Source organism: Colobus angolensis, unplaced genomic scaffold (assembly GCF_000951035.1).
Source record: "Colobus angolensis palliatus isolate OR3802 unplaced genomic scaffold, Cang.pa_1.0 Scaffold4, whole genome shotgun sequence".
Classification (NCBI taxonomy): domain Eukaryota; kingdom Metazoa; phylum Chordata; class Mammalia; order Primates; family Cercopithecidae; genus Colobus; species Colobus angolensis.
Window position 1 is genome coordinate 15,358,990 of NW_012117376.1, and position 11,412 is coordinate 15,370,401.

Below are 11,412 nucleotides of genomic sequence, written 5' to 3' on the forward strand. Positions count from 1 at the left end.
AAGAAGAAATCTCTCTGGCTCTGAAGTCCAGATCATTGCCTTCCCTGGAAAAGTAGGAGAAGGTGAAAAGGAACTTAAGAACCTGATCTCCCTGTATCAATTAGAAAGTGGGCAAGTTGTATTTAACAGAAAACTCCCAAGTAATAGTGACTTAAATACGGTAATGTTTATTTCTCTCTCAAGTGAAAGGAAGCCAGAGGTAAACAGTTAAGGTTGATATGGTAGTTCCACAAGATGGCTGCTAGCAGAGCATGGTTGGAATAAGGGCGAAGACTCGGCTGTTCTTTTGATCCTTTTTCCTTGTTCCTTTCTGAATCTCCAGGACTTTGTATTCAGCCTTCTGCATGGAGCTGGCCTCACGTGGCTTTGTGGTTGCTGTGCCAGAGCACAGGTGAGGGATAAGCCGTCATGGATTGGGTGCCTGCAGTGAGCTAGGATAGAGGCTAGTCCCCTAGCAATGTACTATTTCTAACCCTTTCGACAACCATGCAAGCCAGCATTATACCCCTTTTAAAGAAGAGAAAACCAGGGTTTAAAGGTGTTAAATAATTTGCCAAAAGTGACACAGCTGAGTTGGAATTCAAACCCAGGTCTGTCTCTAAAATCCGTATTTTTTCCACTTTCCTATGCATGCCCCAGATCTCCTTCCCTACTAGCCAAAGGGTGATCTAGAGCCTTCTGGATGAAAGGGAGGCTTTGGTAAAGGGGAAAAATAAGCTCAAGAATGTTTTCTGGTTTCTCTCTGATGATGTGTGTATTTCAGGGACCGGTCAGCGGCAACCACCTATTTCTGCAAGCAGGCCCCAGAAGAGAACCAGCCCACCAATGAATCGCTGGAGGAGGAATGGATCCCTTTCCGTCGAGTTGAGGAAGGGGAGAAGGAATTTCATGTTCGGAATCCCCAGGTAAGTTTGTGCCAGTTGGGGAAGGAGAGTTAATGAGTCTGTCCTCTCCCTACTATATTTGATAGCAAGACTTTTAGTTAACCCTCTTTTGAAATGTCAGTCATAGTGGGTCTGAGTTTGCCACATCAGTGGAAATACATAGGATATTAATCAGGACTCTTGCAATTGCTGTGACAGAAACCCCACTTAGGTTTACTTAGGCAAAAAAAGGGAATGATGAGCTCATATAAATAGACTTATATGAGGAAGAGCAGGACAATTGGAACCAGACTTGAATGCCGTCAGGATTTGTTCTTCATCCTCATTTCTGTCTCTCTGTTGGTTGGTGGGTCTCATCTTCAAACTGGCCTACTTTCCAAGGTTAGAACCATAAGTTTTTTTTTTTTTTGAGACGGGGTCTTGCTTTGTCACCCAGATTGGAGTGCAGTGGCATGATCATGGCTCACTGCAGTCTCAATCTTCTGGGCTCAAGAGATCTTCCTACCTCAGCATCTTGAGTAGCTGGGACTACAGGCATGTACCACTATGCCCAGCTACTTTGTTTTAATTTTTATTTTTTTGAGACACAGTCTTACTCTATCACCCAGGCTAGAGTGCAGTGGCACCACCATGGCTCAATAGCAATGTTATCTCCTAGGCTCAAGTGACCCTCCCACCTCAGCCTCCCGAGTAGCTAGGACTATAGGCACATACCACAACACAATTTTTTTTTTAGTAGAGATGGGGTGTTATGTTTCCCAGGCTGGTCCCAAACTCCTGAGCTCAAGCTGTCCTCCCACTGTGGCCGCCCAAAGTGCTGGGGTTATAGGTGTGAGCCATGGCACCCAGTCAGAACCACAGCTCTTGACAGCTCTGACCTTGTGTGTGTTCAGCCTTGTCACCCATGAGAATAGGACTGTGTTTGAGTTGATCCCTCAGTCCCCTACCTTGGTGCCAAACTGCAGTTTGAAAAATCCTGGAGAGGGATTCCAGGCCTGGGGAGAAGTAACAAAATGGGAAGTTCCCACCAGAAATGCATTGTTTGATTGGGGGTGGGAAGGCCATCCTCAAAAGGCAGGGTTAACAGGAGAAGGAAGCGGGGTAAGTGCTTGGGAGACAAAAACAATAGATGCCTGATGTAAATGGGCAGTGGAATCCAGTACTGGATTGCTAATAACAGCACTCTTAATTCCTTTTGTTTTTAAAATGCTTTCATGTACATCATCTCATTGGATCCTTCTGACAGCCCTGTGGTTAGGTAGGTAGAGTCGGAACAACAGGGCCGAGTCTGTTATGCTGTTGGGCAGTGCTTATGTGAGCTGCAAGGTAGCTGAGCCTTTCTCAGGATGTGGCGCCCAAGATGCTTGCTGAGGCATGGGTGGGCAGACTATCTGTGCATTCTTCCTTGGCTCTGTGTGTGAGGGAGATTCTCGCTGGACAGTTGCAGAGTGTTCCAGTCTCACTGGGGCTGTCTTTGTTGCAGGTGCATCAACGGGTAAGCGAGTGTTTACGGGTATTGAAGATCCTGCAAGAGGTCACTGCTGGGCAGACTGTCTTCAACATCTTGCCTGGTGGCTTGGATCTGATGACTTTGAAGGTATGAAAGCAATTGATATGACCTAGAGCCCAGTATTCAGGGCTTTCTTGGTTACAAGTAACAGAAACCTAACTAACTGGTATAAACCAAAAGAGAATTGATTGGCTCATATAACTACCAAGAAGACCAAAGGCCAACTTTAGGCCAGTGTAGTTAGACCCAGGGTCTTAGACATTATCATCAAAGCCCTGGCACTCTTCTCTCCCCTCTCCTGGCTCGGTTTCTCTGTGTATATGTGGTTTTCTCACTGGACTCTCTCCTTTAGGCAAGAAAGGTGGTCGCTAGCAGTTCAAGCCTGCACATCAACTTACAGCTCCAGGTTTTTTGCTTTTTTTTTTTTGGAGACAAAGTCTCGCTCTTGTCCCCAGGTTGGAGTGCAATGGCGCAATCTTGGCTTACCGCAACCTCCGCCTCCTGGGTTCAAGCGATTCTCCTGCCTCAGCCTCCCGAGTCACTGGGATCACAGGCGCCTGCCACTACACCTGGGTAATTTTTGTATTTTTACTAGAGACAGAGTTTCACCATGTTGGCCAGGCTGGTTTCAAACTCCTGACCTCAGGTGATCTGCCCACCTCGGCCTCCCAAAGTGCTTGGATTACAGGCATGAGCCACCACGCCCGGCCTCAGCTCCAAGTTTAAAAAGAAAAGAGACTGTCTTAGCTTCCACTAATCTGGGAAAGCTGTGACCCTATGTGGGTCTTATGCCCCTCTGGGCCAGTCCCTGTATCAGAGGGAGAGGGTATTCCGATTGGCCTGCCTAGGTTACATTCCCACTTCTGGGTCAGCTGATTGACCACCCACAAGGCCAGATGGATGGTGGGGAGAAGATTCGGGCTACTGAGCAGCAAACATCCTGTGTCCACTGCAGGCTCAGTCCTTCCTTTGAGGGAATCCCAAGAACCCTCCCAGGAAGGTATAAAACCATCCTGGCCATGAAATTTGGTGCTTATGAAGATACATTATTTATGCCCCACCCCCACCCAATCTTTTTTTGTCCATAATTTCAAAAGTCATTCAGGCTGTATTCAGAGAACCAAGAAATTTCATAAAAGCATGAAGAAAAATGAAAAACCTTTTTCGATATTTTGATATTTTTCCTTCCAGTTATTTTTACATGTATTAATATGTGTATATATATTTTTTACACAATTATGTTATCATTTAATACAAGCTGTTTTGTGGCCTTATTTTCATTTAGCAAGAGAGTATGAGTATCTTCTTATGCCAATTAATATTTTTCTATGGCATGATTTAAAAATAAATTTGTTAGAGACGGGATCTTGCTATCTGCCCAGGCGGGACTCAAATGCTAAGGCTTAAGCAATCCTCCTGTATAGCTTGACTTTTACTATTTATTTTTATTTATTTAATTTTTTTGAGACAGGGCCTCACTCTGTCACCAAGGCTGGAGTACAGTGGTGTGATCACCACTCAGTGTAGCTATCGCAGTCTCCCAAGTAGCTGGGACTACAGGCACCCGCCACCACGCCAGCTAATTTTTTGTATTTTGTAAAGATGGGGTTTCACCATGTTTCCCAGGCAGGTGTCAAACTCCTGGGCCCAGGCAATCCACCTGCCTCGGCCTCACAAAGTGTTGGGATTACAGGTGTGAGCCACTGCACTCAACTGCATGATTTTTAATAGCCATGTCATATTGTATTGTATGAATAAGAATGGTGTGTGTGTGTGTGTGTGTGTATAAAAAATACGGCCAGGTGCAGTGGCTCACACCTGTAACCCCAGCATTTTGGGAGGCTGAGGTGGGCAGATCACAAGGTCAAGAGATTGAGACCATCCTGGCCAACATGGCAAAACCCCGTCTCTACTAAAAATACAAAAATTAGCTGGGCATATAGTCCTGGCTACTCAGGAGGCTGAGGCAGGAGAATCACTTGAACCCATGGGTCAGAGGTTGCAGTGAGCTGAGATTGCACCATTGCACTCCAACCTGGTGACAGAGCGAGACTGTCTCAAAAAAAAAAACTTATATATTTACAATTACTGCTTTATGAGACTTGGTATTTTAAGAGCTCCTCCCACAAACTTATGCAGTAAGCATTTGTACCTCTTTACCTAGAAAGAAACCAAGGATCAAAAAGGCTAAGTACCCAAGATTACCCAGCTAAGTAAGTGGTAGAATCAAACATGAAATTGGGGCTTTTTGATTCTACAGCCTATGCTGTGTGCCCCAAATGTATATTTTAGAATGTATATTTTATTTTATTTTATTTTTTTTTGAGACGGAGTCTCGCTCTATCGCCCAGGCTGGAATGCAGTGGCCGGATCTCAGCTCACTGCAAGCTCCGCCTCCCAGGTTCATGCCATTCTCCTGCCTCAGCCTCCCGAGTAGCTGGGACTACAGGCGCCCGCCACCTCGCCCGGCTAGTTTTTTGTATTTTTTAGTAGAGACGGGGTTTCACCGTGTTAGCCAGGATGGTCTCGATCTCCTGACCTCGTGATCCGCCCATCTCGGCCTCCCAAAGTGCTGGGATTACAGGCTTGAGCCACCGCGCCTGGCCTTTAGAATGTATATTTTAAAGGCTTTGGTAATATTCTCCAGGAAGAAGCAATCTACCTGCATGCCCAGTAGGTAAGACAGACCCTGGAATCTAGAGTGCTTTACCAACTACAGTGTTCATGTCATCAACCTGCATGAGAGTCAGAGGTGCCCCGGACACTGAGGTCCAGGCCTGCATGCTTGTGAGCCTGAGAAAGACACTGGTAAGCCAGGCTCACGTCTGTAATCCCAACAGTTTGGGAGGCTGAGTCAGGTGGATCACTTGAGCCCAGGAGTTCAATACCAGCCTGGTCAACATGGCGAAACCCCATCTCTAGTAAAAATACAAAATTCAGGTCGGGCGTGGTGGCTCACGCCTATAATCCCAGCACTTTGGGAGGCTGAGGCAGCCTGACCACCTGAGGTCAGGAGTTCAAGACCAGCCTGGCCAATATGGTGAAACCCCATCTCTACTAAAAATACAAAAAACTTAGCTGGGCGTGGTGGCAGGCACCTGTGATCCCAGCTACTTGGGAGACGGAGGCAGGAGACTTGCTTGTACCTGGGAGGTGGAGATTGCAGTGAGCTGAAACCACTTAGCCTGAGCAACAAGAGCAAAACTCCATCTCAAAAAAAAAAAAAAAAATTTTAGCTGGGCGTGGTGACATGTGCCTATAGTTCCAGCTACTCGGGAAGCTGAAGCACGAGAATTGCTTGACCTTGAGCCTAGGAGGTGGAGGTTGCAGTGAGCCAAGATCGTGCCACTGCACTGCAGCCTGGGTGACAAAGTGAGACTCTATCTCAAAAAAAAAAAAAAAATTGGGAAATGGCAGGCTACAGTCCAGTTAAATCAGTTAAGAGGGTAGCCTTCTGGGGGAAATACAGCATAAAAAAAAAAGCTAAGTACATTTTCATCTATCAAATTGAGTAAGATCCAAAAATTGATTACTCACTCTGTTAACAAAGTTGTGGGCAAGTAGATATTCTCCTACATTGCTGGTGAGAACACAAATCGTCCCATGGAGAGCATTTGGCCATTGATATCATCAGCAGTACAAATGCATATGTTTCTTTGACCCAGTAATTTCCAGTTTGGGGAATTTATCCTACAAATAAATACCTGCACACATGCAGCATAATAGATGGACAGTGTTATTCATTCCAGTGTTTGTTATGGCAAAAGTTTGATAGTAATCTAAACGTTCACCAGTGAGGGAACTGGTTCAATTATGGGACAGTGGATGTGTTTGCTTGGTTAATGCTAATTGCTAGACTGTGTAAACCCCACATTTCAGTGGCTTAACACAGTATTTCTCTCCTACATAAAGTATTTCTCTCCTACATAAAGTTCAATATGGGTGCTCCTGTATAAGAGGCAACTCAGGGATCCCTGCTTCTTTTATACTTTCTTATGGCTCTACCCTCTCACAAAATTTGTGAATCCCAAATTTGTTGTTTGCATTAAGTCAACAGAATGGGAAAGGGCGTAGAGGTTTGTATGAGACAATTTATGGACCAGGTCTGGAAGTAGAGATAGCACTTTTGCTCACATTCTGTTCGCTAGAACAATCACAAGTCCTTGTCTAATCACTGGGAAATAGTTTAGCTGTGAGACCAGGAAGAAGAGGAAAAGATTTGGTGATCAGCTAGCTGTCTGTCCCATGGCCAAGTCGCTGTGAAAAAGGATGTGGAAACTCTTTATGTACTAATGTTGTTATGTACAAAAAGATACACCGCCGCGTGTATGAAAAGAGGGAAAGTGTATATTCATGTTGACTTATGAATATAAGCAGTCTCCTCAGGGACACGTAAGAAACTGTTACCTGTTTGGAGGTAGGTGGCGGGCAATCATGTAGAGAAAAACAGGGTAAGTAGGAGACTTCTTTGTATACCTCTAATTTTAGAGGTATATGAATATATTAACCTGTTTTTTTTAAATGCTGAAGAAGCCATCCAACCAAGATGCTGATCTGAAGGTACTGAGTGAAGGGGGAGGATTTAGGTACAAAGCCTTGGAATAGACACTGGGGAGAGCAGAGCAAAAGTTCAGAGCAGAGGCTGGGCCGTAGAGCCTGGAGAGGCCTCCTGAGCCCCTTAGCAAGCAGCTGCAGTGGCTTTTTATATAACCATACCCTGAAGGCTTCTGGGGATGACCAGAAATAGATATGTGTGGAGCATGTTAGCGTGCACAGACTCACTCTTCCCTTGACTTTGTATAAAAATCACGACAGATATCCAGAGAGGAAGGAGAACCTGCACTGGCTTCTGCACAAGCAGTCTTTGCTCCAGAGCACAATGGTTGGGCATCAGGAGCATCCCTGTTTCACCCTCAGTTTAGTCCGTGTGTCATGGACCCTTGGACCAGTTTATAAGGTGGAGATTCTGGAGGATGGAGGAGGCTCTTATTCTGAACATGCTCATAAACCGATGGGTCAATGTGGAATCTGACCATTTTGAGCCATTCATTTCTTCATAGATGGTTTTTTTTTTTTTTGAGACAGGGTCTCACTCTGTAACCCAGGCTGGAATGCAGTGGTGCAATCATGGCTCACTGCAGCCTCAACCTCCTGAGCTCAAGCAGTCCTCTCACCTCAGCCTCCTGAGTAGCTGGGATCATACGTGTACACCACCATGCCCAGATAATTTTTGTACTTTTTTGTAGAGACAAGGTTTTGTCATGTTTGAGCCCTGGCTGGTCTCAAACTCCTAAGCTCAAGCAACCCGCCCGCCTTGGCCTCCCAGAGTGTTGGGATTACAGGCATGAGCCACCACGCTTGGCCTATTCATAGATATTTGAATGTCTACCCTGGTCCACTATTGTTAGGTAGTGAGATTACAAAAGTAAACATGAAAAGTATGGTTTTCACAATTCCTGCCTACACAAGGCTGTTCATTCTAAGGATTGCTTGACTGTTGCCCCTTCCATAGGCAAGAGATTCTTGATAGTGTGGTGTTGGTGGACTCACTTGCTGTATTGTGCCTTTGGCCTCGTTGCATCACATTTCTTCCTCTTGCTCCTGATGAATTCCTAAAGAAGCAGTCCTGAGTTTCTGACTTGGCTAAGTTCTCCGCTTTCCTCAGGGCAACATTGACATGAGCCGTGTGGCTGTGATGGGACATTCATTTGGAGGGGCCACTGCTATTCTGGCTTTGGCCAAGGAGATCCAATTTCGGTGAGTTTCCTAGTAGTGTTGCTGTGCTTAGCTCCATACACCATTTATTCATTTAGCAAGTATTTGTTACACAAGTACTATATTCTTGGCATTGTTTAGGGACTGAGGATTCAGTGGTTAAACAAGAAAACAAGATCTCTGATTTCATGGGATTATATTATTGTGGGAGGAGACAGACTAGTGAAAAAGCCAACAGATAATAAAATCCCCGTGACCAAAGTGCAATGAAGAAAAATAAGGCTGAGCATGATGGCTCACTCCTGTAACCCCAGATCTTTGGGAGGCTGAGGCAGGAGGATTGCTTGAAGCCAAGAGTTTGAGATCAGCCTAGGAAACATCACAAGACCCCGTCTCTATAAAAAATTTTAAAAAGGGAAAAACAAAACTTAGCCAAGTGTTATAATGCATGCCTGGAGTTCCAGCTACTTTGAAGGCTGAGGCAGGGGGATCACTTGAGCCCAGGAGTTCGAGGTTACAGTGAGCGCTGACCGCACCACTTTCAGCCTGGGCAATAGAGCAAGACCCTGTCTCAAAAAAAACAGAGAAAAGAAAACAGGCTGATATGTCTCTGAGAAAGTGAAACCAAGACTGGAAAGGCAAAGAAGCCAGCTGTGTGAAGATCTAGAGGAAGATCTTTCCAGCCAGCAGGAATAGCTAATGCAAAGGCCCTGCGGTGGAAAAAAGCTTTTTGTGTTAGGGTGGGAGGAGCAGAGTGAGTGAGGGGGAGGCAATTTAGGCTGTGATCAGAAAGAGAAGCCGGGGCTAGATCACGAGGTCGTTTGGCCAGGGTAAGGAGGTGTAGATTTTATTCTAAGTATGATGGGAAACTGTTGAAGATTTTCAACAGAGAAATATCAGTCTTACATTTTAAAAGATCCTTCTGGCTACTATGTGAAGAATGGATTGTAGCAGGACAAGACTAAAAGCCTAGAGGCTCATTAGAGAGATGCTATTTCAGAGTCAACATGAGAGATGATAAATTTACATCAGGATTGAGATAGTGGGATGGAGAGAAGTGACTGGAGTCAGGATATGTTTTAGAGTTTTCAGGACTTGGTCATGTGGGAGGTGAAGGAAAGAGAAGAAATCCAGGTTTTTAGTTTTATTTTTTTCCCTTTGAGACAGGGTCTTGCTCTATTGCCCTATGCTGGAGTGCAGTGGGACAGTCAGCTCCCTGCAGCCTCAACCTCTAGGCTCAAGTGATTCTCCTGCCTCAGCCTCTCAAATAGCTGGGACTACAGGTACATGCTACCATGCCCTGCTAATTTTTTAATTTTTCTTTTAAGAGATGGTGTCTTGCTCTATTGCCCAGGCTAGTCTTAAACTCATGGGCTCAAGTGATCCTCCTGCCTCAGCCTCCCAAAGTGCTGGGATTACCGGGATGAGCCATCATGCCCAGCCCAAGGTTTTTCATTTGTGTATCTATTATTTGAGTGGAAGATGATTGTCTTTTATTGAGATGGAGAAGAACAGAGGAGCATTTCAGGGGTCTGAGGAGGGAAATGGCTAAATCTTAAGGCCATAATATTGCCCTTGGTGACATGGTTTTGCTGTTGGCACCAAGGAGGCTTTTCTTGACCTCACATAGAACCTTGTGCAATCGGGGCACTAAGCTATATTGTTTTGCCACGTTGTCTGTTCTGTCTTCCCTGCTGGACTGAGAGCTCCTTGAGAGCAAGAACACTCATTTATGCCTATATCCAAAGCACATAGTAGACACTCAATGAATATTGAATGAATGAATAATTAAATGAATGAAATGCCATTCTATGAAACTCAGGTCAGTCACCTGAGAGTAGATCCTGGAGAAGAGGGAGATCTGATCCTTGTTCTCAGGGAGTTTGAAATCTAGAAGGGCTGGATGCGGTGGCTCACGCCTGTAATCCCAGCACTTTGGGAGGCCGAGGCGGGCGGATCACAAGACCAGGAAATTGAGACCATCGTGGCTAACACGGTGAAACCCCGTCTCTATAAAAATACAAAAAATTAGCCTGGCGTAGTGGCGGGCACCTGTAGTCCCAGCTACTCGGGAGGCTGAGGCAGGAGAATGGCGTGAAACCCGGGAGGCGGAGCTTGCAGTGAGCCGAGATCTCACCACTGCACTCCAGCCTGGGCGACGAGCGAGACTCCGTCTCAAAAAAAAAAGAAATCTAGAAGGATCTTTGGTGAAAAGTAAAAGTGATCCCTATCTAAGATTCTAACTGAAGGCCATGGGCCCTGCTACCCCCTTCCTGGCTTTCTGAGCCTTTACCCCACCAGAGGGAGGAACTCCACCCTTCCCTCCACCACCCTAACTATTCTTACCTGGGATTCCTCATGGCAACTCCAAATGTCTGGTCCTGTTCCAGGTGTGCAGTGGCTCTGGATGCTTGGATGTTTCCTCTGGAACGTGACTTTTACCCCAAGGCCCGAGGCCCTGTGTTCTTTATCAATACTGAGAAATTCCAGACAATGGAGAGTGTCAATTTGATGAAGAAGATATGTGCCCAGCATGAACAGTCTAGGATCATAACCGTTCTGTGAGTAAACCACAAGGTCGTGATCCCAGTGCCCTCTCCATTTGCCATTCGCTGTGGTGCCCTTAACTTCTGGATTACCCAGAACTTTCTACCCATTAGTAGGATACCTGAATACTTCCCGAATTGCAAAGAATTTAGAATTTTCTGTCTGTCCTCTTCTCCACTAAGCTCCATCTACAGTGACTTATTCCATAGTTTATCTGACTTTATGACAGGATTTACCTAGTGCTTTCTGAAAAAGGGCATTATGGGATTGCGTGTTGGAAAGGAAGTGGCGTGGGTCTGGGTGAGTTCCAGAGATTACTAGCCTCATTTGGGAATTTTATTGGGTCATTGGAAGAGTGTGAATATGGTAGACCTTTGATATTCACCAGACACATTTCTAGAGACCTTCATGAATACCAGAATCACAGATCACTGTTAACATCTGTTGTCTTCCATAAACCATCTATATTCTGGTCAAGAGAAGCCACATTTTCTTCACTTCCATCATCAGCACTATCAGTTGGTTTCCTTTTGGGAGCCATTTTTCACAGGGAAAAAAACATTTTTAGTGACTTTAAGAAATGTTCCACATGTAGGAGGTGATATTGAGCCACAGATGTCAGGCTGAGATCTCACGGACTGCTCTTGCCCTGCAGTCGAGCCCATAAACCATCTATATTCTGGTCAAGAGAAGCCACATTTTCTTCACTTCCATCATCAGCACTATCAGTTGGTTTCCTTTTGGGAGCCATTTTTC

The 11,412-nt window shown here is 45.4% G+C and overlaps 1 protein-coding gene across 2 annotated transcripts in view; it reads left to right on the top strand.

Moving 5' to 3' along the window:
* Positions 1–11,412, top strand: part of PAFAH2 (platelet-activating factor acetylhydrolase 2, 40kDa) — a 43,906-nt gene that overhangs the window by 19,015 nt on the left and 13,479 nt on the right. For both annotated transcript variants that reach the window (XM_011955612.1, XM_011955613.1), the window contains exons 5-9: positions 323–391; positions 764–905; positions 2,368–2,481; positions 8,060–8,151; positions 10,500–10,670. In XM_011955612.1, the coding sequence (XP_011811002.1) occupies positions 323–391; positions 764–905; positions 2,368–2,481; positions 8,060–8,151; positions 10,500–10,670 (588 nt within the window). The remainder of the gene's footprint in view (positions 1–322; positions 392–763; positions 906–2,367; positions 2,482–8,059; positions 8,152–10,499; positions 10,671–11,412) is intronic.